Source organism: Musca domestica, unplaced genomic scaffold (assembly GCF_030504385.1).
Source record: "Musca domestica strain aabys unplaced genomic scaffold, Musca_domestica.polishedcontigs.V.1.1 34, whole genome shotgun sequence".
In the NCBI taxonomy this organism is placed as follows: Eukaryota; Metazoa; Arthropoda; class Insecta; order Diptera; family Muscidae; genus Musca; species Musca domestica.
Window position 1 is genome coordinate 2,944,659 of NW_026712313.1, and position 19,459 is coordinate 2,964,117.

Sequence of the window (19,459 nt, forward strand, 5' to 3'; positions counted from 1 at the left end):
ATTTTTTAAAGAATATTTTTTGAAGAGCCTTTGGGAAGTGGATTTTTTAGAGAACATTTTTTGAAGAGCCTTTGGGACGTGGATTTTTTAAAGAATATTTTTTGAAGAGTTTTCGTGATGTGGATTTTTGTAAAGATTATTTTTTGAAAAGCGTTCGGGATTTTGTTTTTTTTTTTTATAGAATATTTTTTGAAGAGCCTTTGGGACGTGGATTTTTTAAAGAATATTTTGTGAAGAGCCTTTGGGACGTGGATTTTTTAAAGAATATTTTTTGAAGAGCCTTTGGGACGTGGATTTTTTAAAGAATATTTTTTGGAAAGCCTTAAGGACGTGGATTTTTTAAAGAATATTTTTTGAAGAGCCTTTGGGACGTGGATTTTTTAAAGAATATTTTTTGAAGAGCCTTTGGGACGTGGATTTTTTAAAGAATATTTTGTGAAGAGCCTTTGAGACATGGATTTTTTAAAGAACATTTTTTGAAGACCCTTTCGGACGTGGATTTTTTAAAGAATAATTTTTGAATAGCCATTTGGACGTAGATTTTTTAAAGAATAATTTTTGAAGAGCCCTCGGGACGTGGATTTTTTAAAGAATATTTCTTGAAGAGCCCTTGGGACGTGGATTTTTTAAAGAATATTTTTTGAAGAGCGCTTGGGACGTGGTTTTTTTAAAGAACATTTTTTGAAGAGCCTTTCGGACGTGGATTTTTTTAAAGAGCCTTTGTGACGTGGATTTTTTAAAGAATATTTTTTGAAGAGCCTTCGAGACGTGGATTTTTTAAAGAACATTTTTTGTAGAACCTTTGGGACGTGGATTTTTAAAGAATATTTTTTGAAGAGCCTTTGGGACGTGGATATTTTAAAGAATATTTTTTAAGAGTCTTTGGTAAGTGGATTTTTTAGAGAACATTTTTTGAAGAGCCTTTGGGACGTGGATTTTTTAAAGAATATTTTTTGAAGAGTTTTCGTGATGTGGATTTTTGTAAAGATTATTTTTTGAAAAGCGTTCGGGATTTTGTTTTTTTTTATAGAATATTTTTTGAAGAGCCTTTGGGACGTGGATTTTTTAAAGAATATTTTTTGGAAAGCCTTAAGGACGTGGATTTTTTAAAGAATATTTTTTGAAGAGCCTTTGGGACGTGGATTTTTTAAACAATATTTTTTGATTAACCTTTGGGACGTGGATTTTTTAAAGAATATTTTTTGAAGAGCCTTTGAGACGTGGATTTTTTAAAGAACATTTTTTGAAGACCCTTTCGGACGTGGATTTTTTAAAGAATAATTTTTGAATAGCCATTTGGACGTAGATTTTTTGAAGAATAATTTTTGAAGAGCCCTCGGGACGTGGATTTTTTAAAGAACATTTTTTGAAGAGCCTGGATTTTTAAAGAATATATATATATATATATATATATATATATATATATATATATATATATATATATATATATATATATATATATATATATATATATATATATATATATATATATATATATATATATATATATATATATATATATATATTCTTTTTTTCTCCGTGTACCCTAAAAACTTCTCGGAATTTCTATGTAATATAATATTTAATTACCATATTCTTTCATTTAGTGTGATAGCCAGAAGTCACGTTAATCGTTCGAAATCAATCAACCAATTTTGATGACCACAGCCACGTTATCCAAGCAATTTTTTATGACTTATCTATTTTTTTTTGATTGGTTTATGGTATGCGATTTTGGTTTATGACTTTTGAAGGTATCGAAGATTTATATGGCATTTATCTGGATGCTCTATTAATTGCCACTGCAAACACGCAACACGAATTACCGTGTTAATTATTAACAAAATTTAATTGGGTAAAAATAGAATTTCGTGACTGGACAATTTAAAAGCGAATGCCAGTGGTTAAATGCACAAAACATTTTTTTTTGGGAGAAGGTTTTGAATGGAAGTGTCAAAGTCAATGTTAAGTAGGGCGATGAAGATTAAATAGCAAAAAAAGTTTAATTTTATAATTAAAACTATTTTGAAATATTAATAGAATTGTCGGTATTGGGGACTAGTGCTGCATATAAGTAGAGTAGTATGAAGTAAAGTATACTGGGTGAGATAAAAAAACTGCATCAAAGTCAAACGCCATAAATTTTACATTTTTTTTTTTAATTTTATTAAATGAAAGAAAAAAAAATGTCGGAAAGAGCCTTACATTTTAGAATAATTAAGATTTGTTCGAAGGGATAACCTTTGGCACGAATAATATCCTTCAAACGGCCGATGAAACCGTCACACGCTGCCCGAATGTTGCTCTGCGGTATTTTGGCCCATTCCCGGCGAAGCGTTTGCTTGAGGTGATCGACACTTTGGTATTTTTTTGTGCCAGCCTTGCTTTCCATAATACTCCAGACACAATAGTCTAACGGATTGGTATCCGGAGATTTTGGTGGAAATTGTGCGCTGGAAATGAAACGAGGAACATGTTTTTGTAACCACTCTTGGGTGGCGCGTGCTGAGTGCCATTGTGCTGAGTCCTGTTGCAATGTTCAAGGTCTGCGGCCAAAATGTTTGCGTGCACAAGGCTTTAATACACCTTCCAGAATATTTTCGGGATAATATTAGGCATTTATTCTGATGCCACGATCGATTAATACGTGCGGAGAGCGACCATCGGCTGTTATGGTGGCGCACGCCATTGGTATCCGGAGATATTGGTGGCCATTGTGTGCTGGAATAGAAGCGAGGAACCTCATTTTGTAACCATTCTTGTGTGGCGCATGCTAAGTGCGATGGTGCTGAGTCCTGTTGGAATGTCCAGGGTCTGCGGTCAAAATGTTTGCGTGCCCTAGGCTTTAATACACCATCCACAATATTTTCGCGATAATATTCGGCATTTATTCTAATGCCACGGCGAATAATACAAGCTGAGAACGACCATCTTGTTGTTATGGCGGCCCATATCAGCACGATGGCCGGCGTCTTAATTCTTGTGGCCAACCGAAGGTGAACATTTTCAGATGACCTCTTTGGCAAGCACCAATCACACGATCATTTTGTTTGTTTACAAATTGCTGGACAACTAATATTTTCTCATCGGAGACGGAAAAACCAAATTCGGCAGTTCACCACCTTCGGCCAAACGAAGCAACTCTTTAGCTCTTTTGAGTCTATTTTTTTTAGTTGCGGTATAAGTTCTTACACTTTTTGGGATTTCAAGGGTTTTACTCCAACTCATTTTTCAATATTTGCCGAATGGAATATTGCGATATGTTCCTCTCACGAGCCATTTTCGGCCACTGCGACACGGATTTCGATCAAGTCGCTTCTTTACTTTTCGAAGCATTTCTGCTGATATTGGCGTTTTCTTCCGTCTACTTCCTTGACGTCGGGCTACGCTACCAGTATCACGGTAACGAGCGATGGTACGAGTCACAAAAGATTTATTCACATTTAAATGCTGGTGTGCTCTAACGATAGCCAGTCAGCCAAATATAAAGAAATCAGACTATCATGCTTGAATTCCGTCACAAATAACTTTTTTTCTGGAAAATTCTCACCAAAATGCTGTCACTGGAATAATTTGAACAGCTGTCGGATGAGTGGCTTAGAAATGACAGCAGTCTGAAGTTTGTTGCAGTTTTTTCATATCATACTGTACGTATTATCGGATGTAGGAAGTTAATTGTGTCGTTACGGATAATTCTCCATTTTTTCATTAAATGGCGAACAAAATTTATTTTTTTTTTAATTATTGATATATTAATAGAATTTTGTGCCTTTGTGATCCGTGGGCGTATAAGTGTTGCTGTTAAGTATACGCATATGGGATTTCGATATTAAAATGTGTCTTCAGGGATAACTGTTCCATTTTTTTTAATGGGCAACAGTTGTAACAAGGATTTAAACGGGAAATTCTTCCATTTCTACAATTTGCAAAGTTTTTCTAGTATAATTTTTAATTTTTCTTTAAGAGGCCAGGATGCGTATGAGTGTTGTCGTCATGTATACGCATTGTGGAATTTTATATAAAATAATGAAATTAACAATAAATTTCCCAAGTATTTAATGGAAATCACATTCCAACTGAAATTGTTATTTATTGTTTTTTTTCGAATAGAAAATACGTCGCCATATTTCCCTAGCTTTTCATGATAATTCCCCATGCTAATGGAAAATTTTCCTCTGCAAATTCAAAGAATGTCCATAATATAATTCTATAGAAAAATCTCTTATTTCTGGACATTTTCCAAACCGCATACACAAAAACATGTCAATTTTTTCTCGTTTTTGTTCTTGTGATATAATATTAATACTTGGCAGCCACCAAAAAGAGCCAAATCATTGAAAATTCCCCCAAAGAATTTTAACAACATTCCTAAATGATTGCTGAGGAAAACACGATTTTCCCCAAAAATTAGAGATCAATACATGCTCTTTTCTAAGGTATCACCAAACAACCGACCATATAGCGTCATTTACGTTCGTAGAAATTGTCCACAACCTGTTTGTGTGCTTTTCTTCTTGATCGATCGCCAATTGAATTGGATTTTTTTTGATAAAACATTTGCCATGGCTGATAAAACATCGTCACTTGAAAAACAAATGACATCGTCTTTTAATTGTTGTTTTTAAAAATTTGCATTTTTTTATTTATTCCTACGTCTTTTTCATTGTCTGTTTTGTAAAATTAGAAGAAAATACAAAACGAAAATAAAATTGAATCATTTTCATTAACATTTTAAGCTTTTCTTCGTTCGTCATTTGGCACTGTCTGTTTGTTGTTGTTATTGTTTTTTGTTTTTCTAATTTCGGTCCGAAAGTAATTAATTTTATTTGAGAATTTATGTCAAATCCCCATAATGTGATATGTGATTGTTTGTTGTTTTTTGATAGCAATGCTTAATTTAATGGCAGGGAGTGGTATGAAAAGTTTGGGAAATTACAAAAATTTGATAATTTTAAGTATTTCATAGGTTAGAAGGTCGAAGAAGCCATCTACTGTAGAGGAGATTCCGACAGGGGTCATCTACAATCTACGTCATCTACGATAGAGTAAATGACGCCAGGGGTCATCTACATTAGAGTAAATGAAGCCAGGGTCATCTACAATAGAGTAGATGACGCCAGTGGTCATCTACAATAGAGTAGATGACGCCAGAGGTCATCTACAAAAAAGTAGATGACGCCCGGTTGTTGACGCTAGGGGTCATCCTCAATAGAGTAGTTGACGCCAGGGGTCATCCTCAATAGAGTATTTGACGCCAGGGGTCATCTACAATAGAGTAGATGACGCCAGGGGCCATCTACTGCAGAGTAGATTTTGCCAGGGGTCATCTACTGCAGAGTAGAGGTCGCCAGGGGTCATCTACTGCAGAGTAGAGGTCGCCAGGTGTCATTTACTGCAGAGTAGATGTCGCCAGGGGTCATCTACTGTAGAGTAGATGTCGCCAGGGGTCATCTACTGTAGAGTAGATGTCGCCAGGGGTCATCTACTGTAGAGTAGATGTCGCCAGGGGTCTTCTACTGTAGAGTAGATGTCGCCAGGGGTCATCTACTGTGGATTAGATGTCGCCAGGGGTCATCTACTGTAGAGTAGATGTCGCCAGGGATCATCTACTGTAGCGTAGATGTCGCCAGGGATCATCTACTGTAGCGTAGATGTCGCCAGGGATCATCTACTGTAGCGTAGATGTCGCCAGGGATCATCTACTGTAGCGTAGATGTCGCCAGGGATCATCTACTGTAGCGTAGATGCCGCCAGGGATCATCTACTGTAGCGTAGATGTCGCCAGGGATCATCTACTGTAGCGTAGATGTCGCCAGGGATCATCTACTGCAGCGTAGATGACGCCAGGGGTTATCTACTGTAGCGTAGATGTCGCCAGGGCTCATCTACTGTAGCGTAGATGTCGCCAGGGGTCATCTACTGTAGCGTAGATGACGCCAGGGGTCATCTACAATAGAGTAGATGCCGCCAGGGGTCATATACAGTAGCGTAGATGACGCCAGGGGTCATATATATTCTTAATTGAAGTGTATATTCAAATTTACAATACATTTTGGTCATCTACTGTGGAGTAAATGACATCGGAGGTCATCTACTGTGGAGTAGATTCAATAAAGGAAAATTAAATTAAAAAAAAAAAAAAGATGACATCGGAGGTTATCTACTGCAGAGTCGATGACATCGGAGGTCATCTACTGCAGCGTAGATGACATCGGAGGTTATCCACTGTAGAGTTGATCACATCGTCGTTTACCTTAAGTAACCTTGTACTGTTTCCGAAGCTTTTAGTTGCCTGTTATCGCATGTACCTCCATATTTTCTTAATTCCCTGCATTTTTTCTTGTTGTGGCCTAAAAAGCTCATAATAACAAAATTCTATTTTTCTGTTTTTTTTTTGATAATTGATGTTAAATTTGTTTTTGGCAAACATCTGCTAAATATATCATTATTCACTCGTATTGTTTTTGTTTTTCATCTCGTTCTCAAATCGCTTCAAATTAATCTATTGCTCTATTATTTGCTTATCATATATGAATGTTATTGCGTCTCTAGCACACGGTTATAAATACTACATACATAATTGTATGTAGTATTTATAACCGTTAGAATTGTTTATTAATAATCATTTAATCTTTCAAAGAAAATAAAATTATTAAAAAAATATATCTCACGTTTGACATGACACACGATAAATTTGCAATATTCCGTTTGAGTTTTGTTAATTTAATTAACCCAATAAACTTAGCAAAGCGAGCGACCGCACAAGTCACACACACACCTCCAAACACATACAAAGTCTAATGTTCACACTCAACACCAGCGTCGCCAGCGGGGAGGCAAACACGAAAAACAAAAAGCCACAAAAACAAAAACATATCTTTTATGGAAATTTGTACGAGAAACAACAACAACATTACAAAAATAAACAAAATAATTCCATTTGGTTGTTGTTATTCTTGTTATTGTCTTAATGACAACAATGTGTTGAGTAGTTGTTGTGATCAGCTGTTGCTTGACCTGCCTGTCAGCGGTTTGGCAGCTTTTTTTTAATTCGTGAGATTTTTCACAACAACGACGACGACAGGTTGTTATCTCGTTTGTTTCGTTCTCTCTGAATGTTAGTTGTTCTCAGAGTGTATTCTCTCTACATATTTAGTGCTCTCATTAGAAAAGTTGTATTCAATAATTGGGAGATAAGTCAGAAATCACGTGCACTATGCTGGTCCCCTCTCTGGCTCATCGAACAGTGTTGTCAATGTTGAGGATTATGAAGACATTATTGGGACTTTTTCAAATGAAGAAATTTAAGTTTTGCTATAGAAAATTAAAGTAAATTGGTACTATTTAGACATTTTTTTAGCTAAGAGAGTGATTAATGGCATAATTTTGGAACTTGAAAATGTTGGAGACTTAAGCCAACCAATGTTGATCGGTAATGGAAAAATATTTTAAAAAGCCACGATTATTAGTCTTAAATGAATTGGGATTGAATGCCTTTTAAAAATGTATTTAAAGTCCATGTCTGTAGATTTAAAGATCTGAAGGTTCCCCAACAAATATTTTTTAATAAAATCTATAATTAGTGGTATGAAAGTCCTTAAAAATGCAACATTCTTACAAGAAATGTAGGACGGTTCCTCGAAAGAAATATGAGATGTGAGAAGTTTAGAATGAAGCGGATGCTTATTTCGCGTTTTATGAGCCTTTCAATTATTCACTATTTTAAACCTTTATGCGGGAGGTATCAGAAGGAGTGGGCTGATATATCACATTTTCATACTGGAATCGAAATCGAATGTTTATTTCGCATTTTATGAGAGTTTTGGTAATTAAAAATTTTAACCACATTGCGGGGAAGGTATACATATTTACACCTGATCTTATGTTTGTAGAAGTATTGGGGGTGAGAATCTGGAATTCACACTCTATAAAACTTATAAATATTTGAAATGTGGGGAAGATTCTTGATGGAATGGGCCGATATTGTCCATTTTCACACCTGACGCAGAACTGGTGGAAATACTGAGATTTGCAAAGTTTGCGAATGATCCTTCCCCTTTTAGGGCGTAAATTATTTTCTATGAATATTTGGACTTTTTGTGGGGGAGGTACCAGAAGGAGTGGACCGATGTGGCCCATCTTCGGACTTGATCTAAGTTGGACAATAATATTTCGATTTAACAAGTTTGGACCAAATCGGATACTTCCTTCGCACCAACCAGCCAGAAAGACAGACGGACGGACAACCCTACATCGACTTCAAATGCCCTAAAACGAATTTTGTCCAAAGAGACCTAGGTTCTAAAACCGTTAGTTTGATGAGGCACGTTTTGGCTTATCATATGGCTGAGGGTATAACAAATACATGTCAAAATGTTTTTTTTTTGAAGGTTCTTAAAAGAAAGTTCTCAAAAATTTAACGTCAAAAGATCCGACGGTTCCTCAACAAATAACTAGCAAGTGCCCATCAGCGAAGAGTTCAAGTGCTTCGTCTGCTTCACCCAATACCAAATTTAGTACAATTTAAAGCCCATATCCAAAACAAACTACATCACTCCAGCATATACATCAACAGTTATCCAAAATTAGTACCATGTGGTACTTTTCGAATAATTATATTACGCATTTGAAAAACCACCTCCATATTTCCAGATACCAACAGACCTTAATATAACATTTTAGGATTTCAGATCTTTAATTCGCCCCATTATAAAATTTAGTACCATTTAGTAAAATGATTGTGCGCATATCCAAAACCAGTTGCTTCTCTCAACCGCAGACACGACCAGTGACATCCAATCCGAATTTCAGGATTTTATCCAATACGAAATTTAGTACTATTTAGTACTTTTCTTATAATTATGTTTTACATATACGAAACCACCTCCATATGTCCAGATTACACATGAACATCGAACTTAAATCGCAATTTCAGATTTCAAACACTATATGTTCATCCAATAATAGTATTTATTTAATACTTTTCGTCCACTTGTAGCACACATTTCCAAGACCATCTCCATACCTCAATTCCAGATATCAATAGAGACCTTAACATCATTTTTTTTTAGGATTTTAGTCTCTTCATCCAATACCAAATGTTTTGCTATTTTGTACTTTTCGTAAAATTATGGTACACATTTTCAAAAGCTCCTCCATATCTCAATTCCAGATACCAACAGAGACCTCACACTGAAATTTCAGGATTTCAGCTCGCCCAATATCAAATTTAGTATTATTCAGTTTTTTTTTTCGTACAATTATAGTACACATATCCGAAACCACATCCATATGTCTAGGCTACACATGAACAGCTGCCTTAATACCAAATTACAAACTACAATCATACGAAATTTAGTGCTATTTAGTACTTTTCGCACAATTATAGTACACATTTTTAAAAACCACCTCCATATTTCAATTCCACGTTCCAACAGAGGCGTCAATATCAATTTTGATAATTCCAGGTTTTTTCTTCACCCAATACCAAATGTAGTGCCATTTACCAAATTAAACCAAATATAGTAATATTTAGTACTTTTCGTGAACTTGCAGTAGACATTTCCAAGACCACCTCTTTATCACAAAACTACTTGGCAGCAGGGACCTCAATACAAAATTTTAGCATTCCAGCTTTATCAGTTCAACCTGAACCAAACTCTTCCAAAGTTAGTACCATTTAGTGCAGGTCGCATATACATATTTCCAAAACCACCTCTTCAAAAAGTCCTGCTTCATCCGTTCATTCCTAATCAAACTGTTTCAAATTTAGTACCATTTAGTACAGTTCGCAAATTTAGTACACATTTCCAAAATCCTCATTATCAAGAACCTAAAAAGGGACACCAATACAAAATTCCAGCTTCATCCGTTCAGCCTTAACCATTTTTTTTCGTAGTCTTAAAGTTCTAAAGTTCTTCTGCACTCTCTCTCATTCCAAATTTAAGAATTCCAGCTTATTCCGTTTGTCTAATACAAAGTATTCAATTTGTAGTATATTTTAGCCCTTTCCGTACCCTTTTATTACGAATTTCCATAAACCTAGGCTTATAACATGTCTATGTACAAAGACTGACCATCACATATCTAACTTACTTCCCTTACATCTCATAACAAATTTTAAACTTTTAATGAGAAGTAGACCAAGTGGTACCATTTTAGAATTTTCATAACCGACTTTTCGTTCCCAACAAAACCTTTGCAACATCTATCCTGGAATTAAGTTCATTCCGTTTGTCCAATTCAAAGTATTAACGTATTGCTACAACTTAGTACTTTTCGTACTACCCTCGTCATAAAAATCAAGATGGTAGCTTCAGCTGTTTCGTCTTGATTCTCGGTCAGTAAGTCAGTCAGTTTTTTAAATCCACCAATATTTGAATTTATATAAATGTCTTTAATTTTTTATTTTTTTTTTAAATTTTAAATACTAATTTTTAAATCCAATAATAATGGAAAATATTTTAAAAAATTTCAGCTCTTTTTAAAAAGAAAATATATTAATCCACCAATATTAAAATGTTTTTTTTTTATGATATATGTTTGTTTTCATTTCAAATAATTTGTGATTTTTTTAAATCTGACGAATATTTGGTATATTACTTAAAAATATTTAAAAAAACACTGTTATTTGAATTTTTAATTTTTAAACTCAATACGAGTGGAAAATATTTTTAAAATATTCAGCTCCATTCAAAAACATTCCAAATGAAATTAGTTTGATCACTTTTCCCCAACTTTGGCAACCCTTTTCTCTAAATGCTCTACATATTTCACCCTACTCTCCCATTTTTGCTCATGCTCTCAATTGCTCTCTGTTTCTCTCTCTCCACCTGTTTATCTCCTGCATGGCAGTTTCTCATGAAAAGCTTTCTATTGTTTTCTCGGCTTGAGGCAATATACACAATGGGACATTGTTGCAGTAGCAGCAGCAGCAGCTCCGCGTATTTTGTTTTTCAGTATCGAACACAAATGCCGGTCAAATCGTTTTAATCGTTCATTCGTTCTCGTCAAGCGATCGAGTGAAAAACACCAACAAGATTACAAACTAAACCGCTCGCAATCTCAACGGCATACAACAAAGTGAAAAGCGATCTAATTATTTGTTGTTTGGCTTCGGTTTGGGGGAAAATTGCCTAAAAAAAAAGAAAATTGCCAGCATAAAAAGCGAACGAAAGAAAGAAAATAAATACTAAAGAAGAAAATTTCGGATGATGTGCTGTGAAAGATAATTCTGTTAACTCTGGCTGTGATGATATTCATTCGACCGAAGAAAAAACAAGTGTGAAAAGCAAACAAGTTTTTCAGAGTTTCAAGATTTTTCGTAATATTTTCCTATAGAAATTTGTTTTTGTGAGTGCAACGGAACAGAAAAGAAAATAAACGCAACAAAATGTGTAAAAAGAAATAAAAATCGAAGAAATAAATACCTAAATAAAAATTGTTTACACAATTTATTGTAAAAAAGGCAACAACAAAGATAGCAACAACAACAACCAAATAAATTATGTAAATTGTAAGAAAAGCTCTTTTTTTCCTTCCTGCAATTTGACGTTGTCGCCATCGCCATCGTCGTCGTCGGCTTTTCGTCTTCGTTGTTGTTTACGTGCACTTTGAAACTTTGATACGAATACGAAAATTTATATTCTTTTTTTTTTGCTGTGTGTGCCTTTCACATCATTGTCTTGCGATCAGATAATTACAATAAAAAAAATAAATATTTAAATAATTGAAAAAAAAGAAAAGAAAACAAAACAACAAGAAATTATTACATATCTATCTACTTAAAGGAAAAAGAGGAAAAAATATAATTATTGTGTTGTTTTAATTGTGTGGCTGTGCGTGTTTTTTTTATAAAAAAATATCTTTACAACAAAAATTACTCATTATCTATCGTTGTAAAATTCAAAATCCTCAACCTCGAAAGAAAATTTGAAAAATCTCAAAATACAAATATTGCAAAAAATCTGTGTTAAAAAAAAAATCAAGTGAAAACAAATAACCTTTGGTCTCATACCTATATTGAGTGCAACATATAGTCCAAAACAATGAAGGAACGCAACGAACTCGACAAAATGATGGGCAAAATGCTGGCCATCAAGGAAATGGAACACCATCTGAGCAGCCGTCGCAGCAGCGTCTACGTCGATCCCGAATGTGATAAGTTCTTTGAGCTGCCCCAGTTCATTGGGGTCAGCACAAATGACATAACCACCAAGTGTCAATGTTTTCAATTTAGTCCAGGTAAATAAAGTGAGCAATCCATAGGGTAAACAATGGAAATATATTTTAAATAAAATAAAAATTTGAGGAAACCACACCATGAGGTAAATCGATTTTTTATGACCTGCATGGAAAATCTACGATAGAAAAATGCTGGGATATTAAAAATTTGGATGTGTGTTAGGTTTCCACTCCATGAGAAAGGAAACGTGTTCTCAAATTAATACAACTCCTTTTGGAAGCTAGAACAAGTAAAAAAAGGTAAATTCGGCCAGGCCGAACTTTGAATACCCTTCACCATATGGAACGAATTTGGCAATTTTCAACAAAAATAAAATGCTTAATAACATTATTTTGGCTTAAGGTCAATTGAAAACATCAGTGTTTTAGGTTCATAATTTTCATTTTTATTTTCCGATATTTTGACTGTCTTCGACACCCATCAGGTTAATAATAATTCAGGGTAAAAGAAAAACAAAAATAAAATCCGTTAAAAATTGTGTTAAAATCTTAAAAAATACCGAATGTAGCCGTTATGTTAGGGTCTATACGACGACGTTCTGTCTTAGGCTGTTGTATCTATTTGGAACTTCAAATTCCAAATTTGAAACAATTTCGGTGAATAATGTCGCTAAAATCATCAAAATACCGAATATCGGGAGGTACCGTTATATGGGCTATACCAAAACGTGGACCTACATGGCCCCTTTTCAATACCAAAAGTCCTGCAGACATAATATACATATATTACCATAACTGGGAAGGTAGTTTTTCTTGTGGGACGGACCCGGATATTTGATCCAAAATCCGGGTACAAGACCCGGGTTTGATTTGGATCTATTAAACCGATATGGACAATAAAGGTATGAAAATACCTATCCAACAGATATCCATTCCCCATTATGGGATTATTTAAATATTTTCGGGACTTTTGTCTAAATTATCGGTGTTTTGGATCCGAATTTTTTATAAAACACGCAAAAAGTCGTAAAAGGCCCCATTATGCTACAAAATGTGCTATTTTCATTCCTGGATCCGGATATATGACTCTTTGAACCAGAACAACCATATTTTCCTAAATTTAATATATTTTTAAATAGCGGGCCTTCGGCCAGGGCCTAACATTTCCTCTTCTGCTACAGAATTTCTCCTTTGGATATTGTCCTACATTGCTATGCGAAATAAAAATTTTCTAATGATTTTCTCAGATTTTTCTCTTCTGGGTATGTCCAACACCGGCTACGCGCAGTAAAGTTTGTCTTTTTTATACTGAAAACATTGTTTCAATGTACTAAGCAGAATCGGGTCATCCGGAGAATCAAAGACCCATATCTCTGGATCCACTTTGTAAAGATTATAGTGTCAACAATAATTTGGCATATATTTAGTGTTATCCCAAGTTTTTTGGGACATTTTCTAATTTTTGGGAGATTTTTTACCAAATCCGGGTATCATTTTGATAAAACTTCACTCATGCGACCACGTGTTGGATAGAATACCTATACTGTCCATATGGGCTTAGTATATGCGGGAAAATGCCTTCCCGAAAACATTAACATACCGAATATGGGAAACGTTGACCTATTTATCTGTCAGCAACAACAGGTTTTCAACTTAACCTGTTCCCTACTCCATCTACTAACTTTTATTCCGTTTGAAAAATGTAGTTAAAATGAGAAGATATATGAACTATTTCCGGCAAATCTGGAACTCAAACCGCCAATTTACAGCAAAATCGAGTAAAAAAATACTCAAAATGCTCATATACGCCTTAAAATCGGACGGAAACGTTTATATTAGGCTATTTCCTATTTCGTACAATTTCCTTGCCAACAACTTTATGGACTCTTTTAGGAAGTCCTTGACTAAATATTTTAACTAAAAAATACGCAGTTATTGATACACATTAGAAAGTTTTTAAAATAGATGTAAAAATCCACGATTTCCGGGTACGAATTCAATGCAGAAAATGCAAAGGTTTATAATTTTTTTCGCATTAAAGTCCTTGAAAAAGCAATGAAATTAAAAATGTTCTTAACAGCCCCAATATGTTCGGGAAGGAAGCCCAGAAAATCCACAATTTTCGGACAAAAAGCTCTTGAAAAGTTTATAAAATACTCAATTTATCAGGAATTTCCTAGAAAAACACCTGAAATTATTGGAAAAAGAAATTCAAGATTTTTGGCAAATTTCATGAAAAACATAATTTTTGGTGAGGAAGATTTTATATTTTTTAAATTCGCGGGTCGTTGAAATTTTGTTTGTAAAACTCGATAGTTTATGTCCACGACGAGTAGCAAAAACTCCAAAAAACATTTTTACAAAAATCCCGATTTCTTAGAAAAATAATTTTTTTTTTTGGTCAGGAGGTCCTTGATTTTTTTTCTTGAATCCACTATTTTTTCTTCGAAAGACTCTTTATTAATATTATTTAAGAATCCACAGTTTTTGGTCAGTAGATCCTTGTGAAAATATTCTTAAATAATGTCCTAGAAAATTCAGAAGGTCTTGGAATTCTTAACTCAATAATTTTCGTTCAAAAGGTCCTTGTGAAAAATATTTAAAAAATTCACCCATTGGGTCCTTGGGTTTGTTCTGACCTCCATCATACCATCATATTTGTTATTCTGTTCGTAACTCCTCGGAATACTCATTCGAGACCCTGTAAAGTGCAAATATTCTAGATCTGCTTAAAATTCTAAGTCGATTTACCCATGTCCGTCTGTTTGCCTGTTGGAATCACGCCATCTTTCGAAGGAACTGAGGTAGTTAAGTCCGTAAATGTACCATGTCAGTCCAGGGTTTCGTGCAGCCCCCATATCTGATGATTTTAGTCAAATTTTCCATGGAATAGTTTAAAATTCGGTATGTAGCGTTTATAATGGGTCCTATATTTTCTGGCAAAAGACTGGCAAAAATGGATGTGGACCCAACATTCAATCCGGATATTTTTATGTTTGCATGTGTTCTTTACTTCATGGTGGGAGAAGGGCGGCCCGAACGAACTTAACGCGTTTTTAATTGTTTAATCTTTAATAACACACGATTTTTGCACAGGAAATTTTTTTTTTATATTCATAAACAAATTTACATGGTTCGTTAAGAGGTTCTTGAATTTTTTCCTAAACCCATGATATTCTTTATTCAAGAAGACTTGTAAAAATATTTGGGAGAATTCGCAGCTTTTACAAAAAATTCCCCTAAAGAAATGGGTATATGTTTTCCATTTTAACAGAATCTTCACATCATGGATCAACAGGGACTATCCTTACGTATTAACTGAGATTTTGGATTTTTCATAAATTTTACATTTTGTGGGGTAGGTTTCTTTTTCAAAATTCTGAACATTCGTGTATATGTATCACAAATAGTGAACCAATATTGTCCATTTATACACTCGATTTTAGTTTTTTTTATAATAGTATGTACCAAATTTGGAGTAAATGGAATACACTCATCGTGACTCCAAATATCCTGAAGAAATTGGGAGAAATGATTTGGCTACAGATATAATGTGAGGATTTCTTTTTTCTTAAAAATGGTTTATTTAAGAATTCTATGCATGATTGGTTTTCCGAAGATTATTATTTCTACTTTAAAAATTTGAATTAAGATCTCTTCATAGGAGATCTCTAAAAAGTAATTTTAAAGAACGTTTTCTCAGAGATTTTGCTCTCTTTACAGGCTTTGAAAAACAGAATATCACTCTTGAAGCTCTTCGTATCATGTTCGTGTGGGAGATCTCTAATAATCTGTCCATAGAAGATCTATTCTGATTGAAGTACTCTTCTGGGAACTCTCTAAAATTTGCAAAAAAAAAAAAAAACACTTTTAAAAAAATATGTTCTACAATTAGGATGACTTTTGGAAGTATTCTCCTTGTCGAACACCTTGTATAGATTTAAGCCATTTTGTGTTAAAAATCAGGGGCTTAAAAATATATATACGCTTCATAAGAGCTACTCCCAAACGTGAAACAAAATAATCTGTTAAAACTTTTAAAGCTACATCATATGGAGGGAATATAATTAATATACTGTGGTGGAGAGTGTAAAAATTAGTTTGAAGGCGTCTGGTAGGCCACGCAACAGGTGAATATGGAAAACTACATATACTATGGATTGTAACCCGTTCGAATTTCAGCGGGAGTACTTCTATTTTTCCACTCTTTTTCCCTCTTAGAGCAAACTCTTATTCTATTTCGATTGTTTTGACTACTTCTCCACTCCCAAATTTACCTGCGAGCGCCCACATACACGAAAAGAGTGTAAACTTTGTATAAAATTCGTACTATTTGGGTTTCACACCCTGGTAAAAACGAGCATGCCTAAGTTTTGTGGAAATCAACGGGAATAACATATCGAAAATTTTGTAGGACATCCACAGATAGAACAATTTTTGTAAGTCTTCAATGAATAGGTGGCATTATAAGGAGATCTTCTATGGTCTCCTGTGAATATATGATGTCCATATAGGGTTCTCTGAGTTTAAGGCTAAAATATCAACATTTGTTCTTTATGTAATACCGTACCTTTTTTAAAGCTATATAAGGTGGTATAATAGAAAAATCTAAAGATCATCTATTTGAAGACCCACAGATGTTTGTTATTCCACATACAGAAGATCTTTTATTGAAAGACACCCTTTCGGATTTTTTACACTCATGAAAATCATATTTAACGTTGCTCCCCCTAGAAACCTTTTCATTAAAAACTTTTCTTATCATTATTCCATAATGCCGTCATCCAAGAGCGTACAGGTAAATGTTCGATTGTACAGCTAATTGTTGTAGCTGTTGTTGTGCCTTCAGTTGATATCATAAATAATGTTCATAAAAATATCAGCGACATGACATAAATTTGTACTTGATTTCCTCCTTGGTGACATTCCACACGAGTTGCTGGCGGACTAGGAAAAAAGCCCCCTCAACCAAACAATGCAAATCGATCAGACGTCAATTATCAAATTAGACATAATCATGGAAAAATAATCGGTCTTAGAATAGAATCGGCAAAAAAAAAAAAAAAAAAATGACAGAAATTTCTACAACAAAATGTCAATGGAACCAAATGACTGTCTTATCAAACAGAGAGGGGGAGTTATATTGGGCGCCAAAGTGGGTCGAAGAATGGGGGAAATGGTTTACGTTGCAAACATAATAAATATATATATATTTTTTTTGCTTTAAACAAAAATTATGTTCTTTTTTAAATTCAGCTAATATGTCTGTCTCGCCGACAGTCACTTTTTTCTTTGCTCTCCGTCATTGACAGCCCGCTATTATCATAATAATTTGTTCGCAGCAATTTGATGGATTGCAGGCAGGTTGGTAGATAGGTTGGTGGGTCTTATTTATTGTTTGAAACCAAAATCAAATATTATCGAATAGAAGGTACAAAATAAATAAACAACTACAAGTGTTTTATTTGTTTATCAAATATTGATATATAAGTTTTTTGTTGCTGTTGTTGTTAAGAAAAAAAACGAAGGGTGAGCTCTTATAGATAAACATTATGGAGTTATTGGTTTGCGGTTGGTGTATTGACCCAGAATTTCTACACGCGCATTCTAGTTATTATATCTGCAAAGCTGATATTACTCAAAACCCTCTGGATGGTTTTCTATCTTTGGAATAAATGTGGGATAGGTTATATTTATATGAGAAATCTATAATATAATTTTAATCCTATTTGAAGAAGATCATCTCCGTTTGTTTAATTTTTTCGAAGTTTTCACTTGGTAGGATCTCTCCTCAGCAATAAAAAATAAATAGAAGTACTTATTTTTAAGGTTTTTGATGCAAAATAGGAGATATAAACCCTCTCAGCACAAAATATATGTTCCGTTTTTATATAACGGAATCCTAAAATTTAAGGATCTGAAGGTAGAGGGTTCTGGTCTAATTTGTCTTTATTATTTTTTTTTAATCTTTTAGTTTTTCTTTAAATCTATTCTTTTAAATACACTTTAAAAGGCACTATGAACCGGATTTGTATCAAAACTTAATGGAAGGCAGTTCCTTTTTTGTGTGAAACACATTGAAATCGGGCTCTTGGATCGTATGATTAATTCTTATTGAGAACCGTGGGGCGTATTAATAATTTTAACAGTCATACGCCAACCAGGCTATATAAACAACTATTTAAAATCAAATTATTCTTATTGATTAGTTTTAAACTTTTTAATTAATTTTTCTCTGGTTATGTCCGCGGGTCGACCGTGTTCACAAACCCATATATCTGGATCCAGGAAAGATAATAATACATACTGTAGCATTTTGGAAAGGTTATAGTGTCAACTATAAATTGTCATATGTTTCGTAAACTCCCGACTTTTGATGGATAAAAAAACCGGTACCAAGAAATCAATAATTTTTATACAACTCCAGAACAGGTTTAAATAACCCCATTATGTGTCCACTTGTTGGATCGGCATTTTTAATAGCTTGCATGATATCTATATTGCCCATATCGGTTTTGTCGAACCGGGTCAATCCCTGGTCCTGGCCCGGACTTTCGTATTAAATATCCGGGTCTGTCACAAAAAATAAAAACTCCTTCCCGGAATCAAGGTAAAGTAACCTATCTTTGGATAACATTAAAACAAAACTGCGAATTTTTACTAAACTAGGGTTACGACGCTCCCGGAAGTCTATCAGAACTGAAGGTGTGGATTTTTTGTAACAGCATTTCTAAAAGGCTTTCAAATCCTGAATGTTTCTATACCTTTTCGCCGCTAATTTTTTTATGAATATTTCTGAAATATCTTCCTTGGGTAAAGACGTGGATTTCAAAAGAAATATTTTTGAGGATCTTCAAGGGGCAAAAATATGCATTTTGAAGTACCAATTCTCAGGGCCATTTCATAGCTGAATACATGCATTTTTAAAGAAAATTTCTAATGACCTTCTGGGGCTGTAGAGAATGAATTTTGAAAGAATATTTTTGTAGGGCTTCCAGAGTTAAAGATGAGCATTTCCATAGAATAGAAAATATCCGAAAGCCATATTGGGGCTGGTGACGTAAATGTCTAAAGAATATTCGTAGAGGTCATTCTGGGCTGGTGACGTGGCTTTTTTATATAATTTTTCGAAAGACTTTCCAGTGCTGCACAGGCTGACGTTCTATTAATATTTCTGAAAGACCTTTCTTAGATAATGGTGTGGATTTCACATAAAATATTCCTGAGGACCTTCAGGAAGTACCAATTCTCAAGGCCATCTCAGGGCAGAAAGCAT

At 34.2% G+C, this 19,459-nt stretch overlaps 1 protein-coding gene across 8 annotated transcripts in view; it reads left to right on the forward strand.

Moving 5' to 3' along the window:
* The window catches only part of LOC101888892 (GTPase-activating protein skywalker), a 220,359-nt gene that overhangs the window by 134,584 nt on the left and 66,316 nt on the right, over positions 1 to 19,459 (forward strand). Inside the window, exon 1 of one of the 8 annotated variants that reach the window (XM_059125638.1) lies at positions 10,873 to 12,243. The exons of 5 other annotated variants lie outside the window; for them this stretch is intronic. In XM_059125638.1, coding sequence (XP_058981621.1) covers positions 12,048 to 12,243 — 196 coding nt within the window. In that variant the 5' untranslated portion in view covers positions 10,873 to 12,047. Of the gene's footprint in view, positions 1 to 10,872; positions 12,244 to 19,459 lie in introns of those variants that run through there. 2 more of the 8 variants (XM_059125642.1, XM_059125643.1) reach the window with 2 other exon arrangements.